This window comes from Charadrius vociferus, unplaced genomic scaffold, assembly GCF_000708025.1.
Source record: "Charadrius vociferus isolate BGI_N301 unplaced genomic scaffold, ASM70802v2 scaffold298, whole genome shotgun sequence".
Taxonomy (NCBI): Eukaryota; Metazoa; Chordata; class Aves; order Charadriiformes; family Charadriidae; genus Charadrius; species Charadrius vociferus.
In genome coordinates, this window is record NW_009649936.1 from 4,300,067 (window position 1) to 4,314,786 (window position 14,720).

General features: G+C 37.6%; 1 protein-coding gene across 1 annotated transcript in view; it reads left to right on the forward strand.

Annotated features, from left to right (window-relative positions):
• PKNOX1 (PBX/knotted 1 homeobox 1) overlaps positions 1–14,720 on the forward strand; it is a 31,219-nt gene that overhangs the window by 7,835 nt on the left and 8,664 nt on the right. The window contains exons 4-6 of the mRNA XM_009891348.1: positions 1,020–1,191; positions 12,593–12,763; positions 14,196–14,295. Of these exons, the coding sequence (XP_009889650.1) occupies positions 1,020–1,191; positions 12,593–12,763; positions 14,196–14,295 (443 nt within the window). The remainder of the gene's footprint in view (positions 1–1,019; positions 1,192–12,592; positions 12,764–14,195; positions 14,296–14,720) is intronic.

The window sequence follows — 14,720 nt, forward strand, 5'->3', positions numbered from 1 at the left end:
AAAGAGTGAGATCAAATTAGCTTCACTGTCAGTTGTCAGCCAAGAAAAAAACCTTCCCTTTATTGTGGGATTCTTCAATTTCAGCATAGTTTTAAAGGATATTCTAAAGGTGGCTGCCTTTAAAGCACAAGTGAAATTTAGCAAGCTATTCAGCTTGTTGAACTATGGTCAAGTTTTTATCTTTAATGTGAGATTTTTTTGTAATTAGGTCGATCTTTACTCCCTTTTCTTTAGGGATAACAATCTATTGCCCAGTAATTAGCTCAAACAGGATTAAATGTTGATGTGTAGACAAACTAATCTGAGATTTTCCAGTGTTAAGTGTTGTGCTAAGCAGTATGCTTGGATTTGATGAGGTTAAGTGTTTTTTCACTTTAAGTGCTTTATAAATACAGTATTATTACCAGTTTGCAGGTAAAAACAAACAAACAGGAAAAAAAACCCAAACCAAAAACCTGAAGCAAATAGATGTGTCCACTCGTTTACAGGCTTGTGCTAACAATATCACCTTCTGCTCTGAGCATGATTTCACAGGAGGCCTCTGAGTACAGTCTGGGTGCTATTCTCAGTTCTGTAAAGTTATCTGTGATATAGGCCCACATTGAAGAAGAAATTATTTTTGTCAGACTTTATTTCATTATTTAAATCTGCATTCGTCCTATTTGTAAATCCTGATCCTCATTTCTAATGCGGTATATTAATATATCTCTTGCCACACAATTACAGTGAATAAAGTAGTATGTCATAGCTTTTTAGTTTGTGATTGTTCTCTTTATTTAAATAATATACATACTTCACTGCTTTATTTGCCTCTTAGGTGTGTGGTAAATCAAAATGAAAAAAATACCAAGCTTTCATCGTGTTTTGCTATAGCCAGTGGTGTATATGCAGTCTCTTCCAGGACTTGTCTTTGTTTCTTACATGAGTGACTGTTACCTTACGTGAGCTAGATGTCTTACTTTTCAGTGGTGTACATATAAGTGAAAATACTTACTTACGTATTTTAACTTTTATTCTAGGCACCCACTATTTCCCTTGTTAGCACTATTATTTGAAAAATGTGAACAATCTACACAAGGCTCAGAAGGTACAACTTCTGCTAGTTTTGATGTAGATATTGAAAATTTTGTAAGGAAGCAGGAAAAAGAAGGAAAACCCTTTTTCTGTGAAGATCCAGAAACTGATAATTTGGTAAGTATAAGCTGTTTCTTTTATTTCTGAAACAATCATCACATTTGCCGCCTCTTCCTAATTTCTGATCTCAGGTGGTGCTTATAGTTTCTCCTCACATTTTTCTTCCCTCGAGAGATTGTTCTTTATGTTAACGATGAGAAACTTTTTAAAAAAAATTTCTTCTGACCCCTTTTTTCCCTCTTGTCTGTAAACCTACATTGGCCCTTCACAGTTTTTTCCCATTCTAAACTGGCTGAGATCAGTGTATTAGAGATGAACAAAAGCATATGCTTGCCATAGCCAGGTTGACTCTGCAAATAAATTTTGGAGTGTCGAGACACATCAATTACATGTTTTTGATAAATATATAATTTTTCTTCCATCTGTTTGTTTGGGTTTTTTTAATCAGGGTTCATCTAGTTAATGTGGGTGAAGAGCTGTTGTAAGATGAGCTTAGAAACTCTTTTAACATATACAACTTTTTTCTTGTGTGTCATTGTCTCCTGACAGTCCTTGCTGTGATGAAGCTGTGATTTCCCCAGTCCCTTAGTCTCCTTCTTGAATCATATCTCTGGAGAACACCTCTCTTGGCATGCTAGTTTCTAAACTGTCTATCTGTGTTTGTCTCTTTAGAGTCATGTTCTAACTAAGTTTTATCATATTCAAGAGTGTTAGAATTATAAGGGGTCAAGTGTTGTGTTTAATTTTTGAAACCCTGTTCCTCTAAGGGGACTGTGTAATAAAACAAGTCTTCATCCCTGAGTCTACCTCTTAGGAGAAAAGGCTACGTAAAATATTGACATTTACAAACAAAACTGAATTGATGGGAGGTTGTAAACAACAGAAATAGTAATATTTTATAATTGATACTTAGAAAGTTTTATGTGGGCAAATAATGTCCTGTGTGGGAGGCTAAGGTAAGGTACTTGGAGAAAACTCTTAAAACCAAGACTCAAACAAGAAATAAATCTGAGATGCTGTTTAGAATTGGGGTCACAAAAAAGGGGTCAATTTTGGCTGCTTTGCAAGCAGCCTAAATAGACATTTTGCATAACTTGATTTCTTTCCAAGCGCTTTACAACCAGTCGTTAGTGTACTTAAGTTCTGGGAAGATAGTATTTAAATAGTGTCATGGAAAATAAAGCTACAAGAGTCTCTATGTATAATTAGACCAGTGTGACAGTAAAGGCAGGAGAAGACAGCATGTTCTGGAATGAGGCAGTATTTTACAGCTCTAGCTAAAGAGACATAAAGTTACCTTCTCAGCTACTTGTTACATGCTTTTAGCTGTAGGTTACAGTGCCCAGGATTGAAATATCTTAATACATTGCGTACGTGATCTTAGTCTATGTAAATGTAAAGTCACCTTAGATTAAATCTTCAAGGATGGATCAAGTTCACTTTGCACTAATCCACCTGCAATAGTGCTTTCAAAAAGTTCTCTTACAGCTTTGGCTGAGGAGCTGTTTGCCTTACAGAAGCTTTTATTTCCAGTCTGGAAACATTTTGAGGCTCAAATAAGGTTTTTGTATTAAAAAGTGACCCAGAACAATGCCCTTCAGAATGACGGGAAGGCAGCTAAAGAAGAATGAATAATATAATACATAATGATACTCTAAGTATTAGTGTAAAGATTCGCAGTTTATAAATGAAGAACTGAAGACCAGGCATTGGCCACTTTGACCTAAGTTACAACTAGAACAGAATGGAACCCCCGAAATCTCAGTTTAATATCTTAATGTAATATCTTAATCATTAGATCTTTGTGGGCAATTTTTGATGCAGCTCACCTGAGAAATACTTATTTGTACAGACAGTGACTTAGTTTTTTAAGTAGAAAGAAGCATCGGCATACGTACGAAAACAGTTCCATGAATAAACCCTGTAGCAGAATGACTGTTGTCACTGTAGCAATTAAAAATAGAATACGAAAGAAGAAAAATAAAGGCAACGGGAAGTAAATGATAATTCTCTTCTTTAGTTCCTGCCTTAGTGTGAGCAGCGCTGGTGTGGGGTGCTTTGCTTTTTAAATTTTTTTATTTATTTGAAATATGAGTGGTGTAATACTACATTTATGAAATACTTGTAGCACAGTATAATGATTATCTTAAGTTTGTAAGCAAAAATAAGTAGTTCAGAATGGTTATAATGAGATGGTCTGACTGTGGCTCTTCCACTGGGGTGCAGAAATGCTTGGAGTTTGAGGGCCACTGGTACCATCATCTTAGATCTTGCTTGAAGAGGAAAGCACTCAGGCAAATTTGCAGGGGGGAGGTGAAAAATGTGCATTATTGAGGGAGAAGGAGCTACATACTTTAAAGAGATGTTAGTTTCTGAGGAAGACTAAATCCAGGCTAAAAACTGCAGTTCATCACAGATGCTAATTTGCCCATATACAAAGTCTTTGGTTGTTAAAGAATGAACCTCACACAGAATTCCCCAAACAACATATCAGTTTCAGGCTCTTGTGGTTTGACACAGGTATCTAGAAAGCTGACTACCAGCAATGCTTATAATTTTGAATTACTTCTTTCTTTATCTCTTTCACTCTGTAATATGTTTGGGGTTTTGTTACTGCTGTGAGTGACACCTCTGGAACGCTTCTTGCACATCAGTTGTGAATTTGAAGACACAAATAAATTTTTCCATGGCTCTTTCTTCAAAGACTTTTTTGAATATACTTGCCTCCAATACTTCACTCAAAAATGAGAGTTAGTTCTGTTCTGTATGAAGCAGATCTGCTGACTTGCTAAGCCTTAGGTTATTTTCTTCATTTGTAACTCTCTGAATTCAACACAAATATACTGTTTCCTCTTATCTGTCTAATCCCAGTTTCTTTTCAGAAGCACATCTGAAATCTAATAGTTGGAATGTAGTAGTTCTTGCTCAGTGGATGAGGAAAGAGCAATGGGTGCATTTTATCTTGACTTTAGTAAGGCTTTTGATGTTGTCTCCTATGATGTTCTCATACACAAACTGATAAAATATGGACTAGATAAATGAGCAGTGAGATGGACCGAAAACTGGGTGAACTGCTGGGCTCGAAGGATTGCGGTCAGCAGCATGAGGTCCAATTGAAGGCTGGTCATTAGTGTTGTACTCCAGGGATTGATACTGGAGCCAATGCTGTTTAACATCTTCATTAATGACCTGGGTGATGGGACAGGGTGTACCCTCAGCAAATTTGCAGATGTTGCAGAACTGGGAGGAGTGGCTGATGACCAGATGGCTATGCCACCAGAAATACTTTGTCGCTTTCGGAGGAATAGGCAAACAGGAATCTCATGGACTTCAGCAAAGGGAAATGCCAACTCCTGTGCCTGAAGAGGAATAACCCCATGCACTGGTACAGTCTGAGAGCCAACTGACTGGAAAGCAGCTTTTTGGAAAAGGACCTGACAGTCCTGGTGGACACCAAGCCAAATGAGACAGCAGTGCATCCCTGTGGCAAAGAAAGTCAACATACTTGAATCTGTTACGAAGAGCATTGTCAACAGGTCAAGGGATGCGATCCTTTCCCTTTACTTGGCACTGGTGAGACACATCTGGAGTGCTGGGTACAGTTTTGGGCTCCCCACTACTATGCATAGACATACGGGAGTGAGTCCAGCAAAGGACCTAAAAGATGATTAGGGGACTAGAGCATCTCTCACATGAAGAGAGGCTCAGTGAACTGGGACTGTTTAGTCTACAGCAGTAAAGGTTTGGAGGGATATTACCAATGTATCTAAATACCTAATAGGGGAATAAAGACAACAGACTTTATGACTCATCTCAGTGGTCCCCAGTGAAAGGGCAAGAGGAAATGGATGTAAATTGAAACACAGGAAGTTCCGCTAAAACAGAAGAAAAAACATTTTTACTGTAAGGATGATTGAATACTGGAGCAGGTTGCCCAGAGAGGTTGTGAAGTCTCTATCCTTTCAGGCAGTCAAAAACCAACCGGACGTGACCGTGAGCTACCTGCCCTAGTTGACCTTGCTTTGAGCAGGGGGGTTGGATTAAATACTCTCCAGAGGTCCCTTCCAACTTCTCCTATTCTGTGGTTTCTTTGAGCCTTCAAAAATAGATTTCCCAAAGATCCTGCATGCCTTGGCCTGCTTCACATGCTTTTGGTTGTACACAAACATTCTCTCAGATCTAGCTTGCTTTGGTTGTAGATGGGTCTGCTGTGTTCAGATAGTCCTTCCTGCTGATTGACCTGTTTGTGATTTTAGTGGTGGCAAAGTCTCTTGGTTTATGTGGTACTCACCTTCGTTGATGGACTGCACAAATCTGGCTGAATTTGCTTGAGATGGATGAGGAAGTATTGTCTTGTATTCTGTGGCTGCTGCGGTCAGTACTATCTTAAACTGGGACCACATTGCAAAATCCAATATCTTTGGCATCGAACTCCTGTTCTGTAGTCATATTATCAGCTATGACTTTCTATTACTAGATACCAAATGAAATCTGAGTTAGACTTGTCCTCTGCCTGTCCTGAAGACTGGGCACTCTGAACAGCTGACATTCTGACATGCTGTTCGTTTTGTCAGGGGCAATGAGCAGAAGAGTTTCTGTCAAGTTGTGAAATAGCTAGTATGGTTTTCAGTCTCTTCTTCAGCTTGAAATATTGGTGCTTGCAGAGAGAGGGCTGTAGCCAGGCACTTTTTTCTGACTTTTGTCACATGAATATATACATTTTTATGCAGATTAAAAATATCTTTTTAGTAGAGAGGGATTCCAATATTGTGCACCTTTGTCTTGTCTTCTGTTCTTGCTGTCCCTCCCTTTTTAAAGGGAGGGACAGCAGAAAGGAGAAGCTAGTGAAGACAGCTAATTAGAACAAGCTAGAAGGGTGGAGCAGGTAGGCCAGACAACTGCTTGCTTTCCACCTGTGCTCTTATCTGACCCCAGCAGAGTCAAACAAATAAGGTGTAAATGCTTGCACGTTAGCAATCATTCAGCTTGGAGCCAGAGCTAAATTGAGATGAATTGAATGTTATAGTACTGTAAAGAGCCAAATTCAAGTCCTATCTGAAAAGAGTCACAGGCCTGTTTATGGTAAGGAAATTGGCCGCTAATTCAGCTGCTTCCGTTTTTTTTCTTTTTACTTCTTTTGGAAGTGGCGTGTAGAACTCAACTACACTGCACAGTTTTTGTGACGAAGCTTAAACTAATGGCTCCAAAACAGCAGAATATCATTTGAGGCTCCATACTGCCTATAGGCTAATTGACTAGGTAACAGAAGTTGTGGAGGGTCACAGACGTTCATTGCCAGGATTCTAAGAGGTCCCACAATGTTTCATATTGCGCGCTCACTTGAAATGCCTTGAATATTCCAAAGAAACAGTTTGGTTTTCATGCAGACAACCACAGAATGTTAATCTGGATGGTACAGGCATTAGATCAGTTTGACCAGAAAGGAATTTCATTAATAACACTGTATGCTTGTTCTAACTTGAGTAGCTCTTAGTAAGCTACGATCTAGATCACCTTGGTACTTTGGTGTTATGGTTCCCATTCTAAATTAATTGGTATTTTCCTGAGTTAGTAGTCTAGATTTCAGCACTGGGAGATACAGGTAGCATCCACCTGAAACTTAATGTTAAGGATATCTGTATATTGCTAAGCCTGGTGTGTAAAGCAAGTTTCAATCCTTTTTTAGTATCTAGATGGAGGGATTCTGTTCTTTCTAGTTAACCACTCCAACAGCATCAGTTGGTGATCTTGAAGTGTCATGCCAAAGGGTTATGATCAACACAGAAATGGTGTTACTAGGCCTTTTGCAGCATCTTTCGCAAGTCTGACTTTGTCAGACACGTTGTCAAAATAGAGTGTTTGCAGTGAAATGGATGAGAACACTTCTAAAAATATTCATGGCTTCTGGATCAGGTCAGAACTTTGGTATTAGGCTTCAGCATGTTTAGAAGAGTGAGAATTTCTCAGAAGAGATTGTAAGAATTTGGAAAGAGATGGAAAAAATGGGACTTCCTTGTGGAAGATTTTTTTTTTTTCCTTAAAAGAATTTTTAAGGTACTCTGGGAAGTAACCTGGTTTAAGCATGTTTTTAGTTCTATTTATTGCTGTGTTCCTATTCTTTTTCTATATGTGCATTCATGTAATAGAGCCAACAATGGTTTGTGTTCAAAACCTGCAGCACTAAAAAAACCTGCAAAATTGTGCTGTGGCTTCCCTTAAGTATGAAGTTTCAGTTGTTGTCTCTTCCTTTGTCTGAGACCTGTATATAAGATGCCTGTTTTCCTTTCAAGGAGGAGCGTACCACAGGAAAATGCAAAGTTCAATTCTAAGATCTGTTGAAAGAAAACTGAAAAGTTTCAGTGCTAGCTCCTAGACAGACTTTATAAGCTTGCTGTGAGATGTAAGGCGTTTTGTCATTCTAGGTATGTCTTTACTTTTAATGCAGACTCATCTTCCAGTCAGAAAAGGTAGTTGTCTTTGGACCAAAACTCTCCCAGGAGTTCCAGTCCATCCCTAATAAATACACAAACAAAGTGGCTTTTCTGTAATAGTTACATGTTTGCTCTTCGAGAACTATTGGCTACAAACAGAACTTTGAAACTTTTCCCTTCCAACTTCACTGGCTCTGACCAAACAGGTTAGACTGTTCAGGGAGGTAAAAGAGAGGTACAAGTTTATGATTTTTTGCAGTAAATATTTAGCTCTTATAGGCATGGCACAGCATATTACTGGAGACAGAATTCTCTTCTATCTTGGAATAAAACAGTCCAAGGTTTCTTCTACAGGTTTCTTCTGGTTTTCAACAATTTTGTTCTTTTTTCTGGTTCTTGGTCACTCATGCTGTTCATCTCCATGGATCTTCTCTGAATTTGATGTAAGTGCTGATTAGCTGCAAGAAGGGCTGCAGACCTCCCGTTTTCAAATCTTAGTCCCAGTGGGAAGGAAGTGGAAGCCGAATGTTGTGCTCATGTTTTACTTAATAGTCTGAAGTGTACTTTCTTTCCCAGAGCTTTAACTTCCTCAATATCTTTTTGGATTGTTACTTTCCATCCACCATAGTCCTTATATCAACTGTCAGTACCAGAAGAGATGTGTTTGCTGTGAAGAACCAGATAGTAGTGTTCTGTATTACTAGCCAGAGGTTCCCAAGTGCACGTGCTTCTTTCTGGAAGCATGCTCAGCTGTATCCCCATGATATGGAGTATCGTCTGTTGGAGCTCCTTACCCTTTGATATCTCTAGTTCATTTTCTCAGATAGAACAGATCTTAAAATGAACCGATGAACCAACTTCTCTTTGTTCTTCACTAGTATCCTTTTATGCTTAGAACTTACATGGACAGGTTCCTGTGTCTAAGAAGTTGTTCAGCACAAGTACAGATAATTTTTAGAGCTTTCACAGATGACTTTATGTCTTAAGACATTCAGTACTTAACATTTCTTTGTTGCTTACTATTAACCCAGCCACTACAGAAACATTATGTTACCTCAGGATGGTTCCTATCTCTTGTATAGCTTCTGTTCAGAGTAAATTCTTCCCATACATAGGTGGCTTTTTTAATTTCCCCACATTCATAGAACCATAGGATGATACAGGTTCTTTTACAAGCTCAAGAGGTCTGTAGTCCAACTTCCTCTACAAAGTAGGGTCAGCGGTGAAGTTAGAGCAGGTTACTTATGGCTTTATCAAGTCTAGAAACAATACAAAACAAGGGGTGTTAAAAATGCTTTCACTTTTGTATTTGAACAGGACACTGCCTTTTTTGAAGACCCCCGAGTTTTTTGTTTCGTTTGGGGTAAGGATTTTTGGTTCAGTACCCTCTTCTCAAAGACTATCCTATTTTTAGTTGTGTCAGGAAAAGTTGTAGCGGTAGTGAAGCCAGCTGATGTCATTTGAATAGTCTTGACTGAACAAACAAGGCTTTTTGCATTTCTGCAAAGGTTTCTTACTATTGTAATGGCAGAACTGTCTCAAAAACATCTAGTCATACCTTTCCTAGTTATGTTTCATAGCTAGGGACTCAAAAATAGGGCAAATGAGAACAAAGTATCCCCTCTCTCAGAGTTTGTGTTCTTCCCCCGAAGATCTAAATCGCCCCAGAAGGATTTGCTCAGGAAGATAGGTAAGCTGTGAGTGTACATACTTAATTGTTTTTTTGCAAATGAGAGGTAATTTGAGTGAGAAGATTACTTGTCAGTATATGGAGATTCTTTCATATGTGTCCAGATATGTATTTGCTATACACTTATGTTATATGCCCTGAAATCCATAAAAAATTGTGGGTATATGTTTTAGATAAACAAAGGTGAGCTGGGGATTATAACTAAGGTAGTAGTGCATAGTGTGTTCTACGCCCTTTGCACCATGTGCTTGAGGCACTGAAAAGACAGAACGCAGGCACAATCTAAAGCATTTTTAGGGCTAAAGATGTCTCCAAATTTAATATATGATATATTTATATGTGAATATGCTTTGGATAGCAATTTTAGCAAGAACTGGAAGTTTTTCAATAATCTTTCTTTTGTTGCCTAATAGTTTACCATTATCTTTACTTAAAGCAGTTTCAACAATACACGTGTCTCATGGTTACTGCCGTCTTTGTGCGTTTCTCTGAAATGATACTCCAGGTTTCTTTCTACAGCTGAAAAGGCTGATTCAATCAGATAATAAAAAATCATTGTTCTGTGGCATATTCCACTCAGTAGCACTAAATAACAAAACCATAGCTGTTGTAGATTTTTAAGGTGTGAGTTTTATGAACGTAGGGATTAAATATTTCTACTGCATGGTCTGTCTGGAAACATCTCTTTGTATTACCTTTGTTCAACATGGGTTATTTTATTAGGAGTTCTTGATTATTATTTTGTTTGTTTGTTTTAAGGAAAAAGTGAACTTCTGCCAATAAATTTAAGTTTGGTCCACCCATGCTGCAAGAGAGCAGGAGCCATATGGACATTATTAGTGTAGTTGTAAATAAGTAAATAAGACCTGGTGACAGGCATGGCATATTTACAAAGTTTTGTTTGCCTTCTTAACCACAGTAGCACAGCTTCCTGTAAGAGTAGTGTGACTGTGTGTGGTTCTGCAGAAACCTGGATGGTGTTACTAATTCTTGGTTTATGGTTAATTTTGACTTTAATTCAATTTTTACTTTAAGTATCAACCATCAATTTGAAACTAAATCTAAGCTGAAGAAGGGACTTGTATTTTTCCTCAAAAATAAAGCTGATTAAATAAGAGGGGGAAAAAAAAACCCTCCTGACTGAGCAAAGCTAGTCACTAATACGGTCAAATATTATGTGCGCAAAGGCATATTTTTGTTACCTCAGTTCTAGCTGAATGTTTGAGGCATTCATTAATACACATGCTCTGCGTTGGTCTGCCACACATGAAGAATTTTACAATTTAAGCTTTTTTGTCTCTGAAACTCTTTGGCTATTGCAGCATTACAGAATAATTGTTAATAATTCTGAAAGGAGCAGAGTATCTTTAAACATAGATGATCTTTGTTTTGTGTTAAACTATGCAAATTTAACTAGATTTTAACTTGGTTGTGTTTAAATGTACTTAAACACCAACCACTGCTGAGGGCTGTTTTAGAAGGTTGTTTTGTATACCTCAGCGCTGGGCCATTGCACTTACTCTTTCAAAGGCTTTTGGTGTCATGGGTGGTAAGAGTTACCAGACTTAGATTTGCGTCAACTGCCTGAAATCTATGGCTCAGATTTTTCTGCAGCTGTGCTTTTAAAGATACACGTTTAGGCTTTTTTCTTCTTAGCCCTGAGAAAGGATAAGATTTTCTTTTTTGTTATCACTACTTTTTTTTTTTTTTTCCTCTTGTTTATTTTACCATACAATTGTCTACACTGGGTGAGTGTCATACAGCTGGAATACCTTCTACTGAAAAAACAGGGAAAAGATCTGTCACAATGAAAGCTAAAGTCATCATGGTGGAGAGGAGAGTACACACAGAAGTTTGCCTGCCTTGATCTCCTTCAGGTGCTTTGAATGACGCCAACTTCAGCTCCCAGTTGACTTCTTTAGTTTAGAAGCAATAAATGGATTACTTAGTAAGCTATCATTTCTGGTCATTGCGTTCAGTGCTCTGGCCAAGTAAATGACCCTTCATGTAAGACAAATTTTTCCAAATAATGCTAAAATCAGGCGCTGCACTATGTTTCAAAATTATGATCTATTCATTTTCATAAAACTGAAGGATACTTTTCTTGGAGATCTAGCATAGCAAGTAGATGTTGGGGATGGCACACTATATTAAAAAACAAAGTAAGTAATTACTTTGCCAGTGTGTTATGTACATATTTGAATGTCCTGGATTTCCTACTGCTTCATGAAAATTTAAACCATCTGGATTTAGTTTTAGCTTTTGATCTTCTGCCGGTGACCCTTACAATCACCTAAGCTATTTTTATGCAGTATGTAATACCATTAGCTATCCAAGCTTACGAGTCTTTTTTTCTTGTGGTAAGCATGATTAGTATTCTCATCACGTATATATCTCCTGTACTTCAATTTTTTGTTTAAACATGGATATGTTACTGGGGTTAGTGCTTTGTATTTAATGGTTTATATTTCAGAAACAGTCTCCTTACCTGAAATTTCTTAGAAGATTTTACCCCAAAGTTTTTAATCTTTCCCGTACAATTGCAAAGGAACTTCAAAGTACTAGGACTGAAGAACTGATTACTTTAAGCTTTGTTGTACAATGTGACAAACTTTGGGACCTCTTTATTCTAATTCTGTAGAAAAATAAAAGCTATTGTGTTTTTGTTATAGGTGAGATGGCAAGCCATTTCCTGTACCTTCCACTCTCCCTAGCAATCTGTGACAAATTTATGCTAAGTCACAGATGAGTCTTCCCAGCATATCTCATTCATCTGTACGCTTTTGGTTTTCTTGGGTCAGTGTGTAATGTGGAGCTGAACCTGGTATTTCTGATACTCGGGACGCTGTAGCTCAGGACGACTGTTGCTTACCAAGCCTGTTCCAACCACGCTTTCCAAATAATATGTGTGGATTTAATTACTTTCTTTTGGTCTTGTGTGGTGTATGACCCAGGGTTGTATGATGGGGAAAATATCCCATGGATGTGCAGGCTTATTCTGTGCTCCATGCACACCTTAACTATGCTCTTGTCTTCCTAATGTGTTGCATGTGACAGAGACAAAGATTATATTGTTGTTGTGTTTTGTTTCCCCTATATGGTAATTTACTTACGCAGCGCAAGGGTACAGGTTTTGTATGTAACCATGTTGCTTTCACATCTCAGGAGCATAATGGTCAGAGTTAGGGAACTCTAGTCAGCACTTAGCAATTAGTAACTCTGCTTTAATTGGATGGGGTTTGTTACTGGAAAGTAGTCTTTGCTCAGATCTCACATTAAATGTTTTTTAAATTAACAGTGGGGTTTTTTCTAATTTTTTTTCCAACTCTGTCCCTAGATGGTAAAAGCAATCCAAGTTTTGCGTATCCATCTGCTTGAGCTAGAAAAGGTTAATGAACTCTGCAAGGATTTCTGTAGTCGTTATATTGCCTGCCTGAAGACAAAAATGAACAGTGAAACTCTATTAAGTGGAGAGCCTGGAAGTCCTTATTCACCTGTGCAATCTCAGGTATGTTTCAAATACAGTTAAGTGTATTTTTGCTTAGATTTCTTTAAGAAGTTATAACTACACTTCTGTTGCTATTAGTTTGCAAACAGAGTTTCTGCAGTTTCTTGGACTTTTTCAAAATTGGTTATTAACAGTAGAAGGAGCTGTATTTTTTTGCGTACATCTGTGTGCCACTGCCTGGTGGACAAATTTGTTGAAATGTACCAGAACATAGAGTCACTTTCCTTGTCTGTTTTCCTTTTATAATTTTCCCTCAGTTTAGCAAATCCAAGCTATTCTGAATATCTCCATTTGCTGTTTTTTTGGAAGGAGGCTAGGAAACAGAATAAACAAAGGAGAAGGAAAAAAAATTCTGTGTTAATAAGGTCTCCTTAGTCTAGTCTGCTTCATTAAAATATTGAGATGGTTGATACTTTTCATACACAATTTGTATTCTGGCACAAATAGACAACGTCTGATGGATTATAGTTGCAATATTAGAGATGTACATCATGCCTGTCACCTGGGGTGACTGGGTAGTTACGAACAGTACCCATTTCTATACACATGAACCTCAGTTTGTATATTGTTGACATTACCTAAATGCAATAACTGATTGCATTTTTTTAGTAAATTGACAACAGTTAATTAACAACAGTTTGTATGTTACGGTTGATGCTTCTGCTGTTAGATGCTGGAAAGTGAGCCCTGCCATCCAAGTTACCTACTAGATACCTAGTCTCAGAGGATGGCCCTTCTCTGACTTACTAATGTGTTTGATGCTGTATATTCTGAAAAACCTCAATGACTGTTAAACTTCGCTGTCTGGACTCCTTACTTAAATTTTGGTGTCTAGAAGCATGGAAAGGAGAGTCTAAAATCAGACAAAGACAGCTTTTAAAAGATGGTTTTTGTATATCTGTTACAGTCTTCTGTAGAGGCAGGAGGGACTAAATTTTTGCGTTTGGTAAAAACAGAGATTATTCATACGTATTAAGGAATATGTAAGAGTTTGCATGGTCAGGGTTGAGTAAGAACTATCCTGAGCAGAATTATTTTGAAATTGAAGGAATTACGGTAATAACTAAAATTCTAAAGCTTTGATGCTTGAAATAAGAGCATCAAGGGTCCATTTCATCTGTCCATTTACCCTTGTGCCTTTGGAAACTGTTTCTCTTAGTATTTGTATACCTAGAATCATTTCTCTCCTAAAATTTCTCAAGATAGTTTTACGTCTTTTCTAACAGTTGCTTTCATGAGGGTTTTCAAAGGTACTAGTTGGTGGTAATGAGAAAGTTAATGTCGGTAATGATGAACCTCTAATGAAGTCTTTTTTTTCTTTGAAGTTAATCCTGTGATTAAACTCCAAATGTATTTTTAGAGCCAAAATTACACAAGCATGCTTTATCTCCTTAAAAAAAAATACAAGCAACTAATTGTTTTGTCTTTCTAGCAAATTCCAAGTGCCATTGCAGGCACACTCAGTCCCCAAGGGATTATGGTGCCAGCATCAGCATTGCAGCAGGGAAATGTAACTATGGCAACAGTAGCAGGTATGACATAGTAAAGAAAAACTGACACCTTGCTCTTCATTCTGGTTTCTTTTATAGTTGTTACAAAAATGCACAAATACTTTTAAAAATGTGTTTTAAGTCTAATACCTGAAAAGTTGTTATAATACAGTGGCGTGGCTTGCTGTTTTCTGAATATTCATTTAATTTATATGTGTATCAAGTACGCATATGTGAGTGAAGGTTACATATGTATAGTACTAAGAGATTTCTGTGCAATGCTACTTTTGTTAAAAGACATTTCAGTGTCTGGGGTGTTTTACACTTTCTTTTTTTTTTCTCCTTCAAAAAAATAATTCTGTTTGACAAAATCATGCATTACCTAAAGTATTGCACTTGTTAGCTGTCTCATGCTCTACGGAGTCTGGAACCACACCTGCAAGTCTGAAATCCTTGATGTCCAGGTT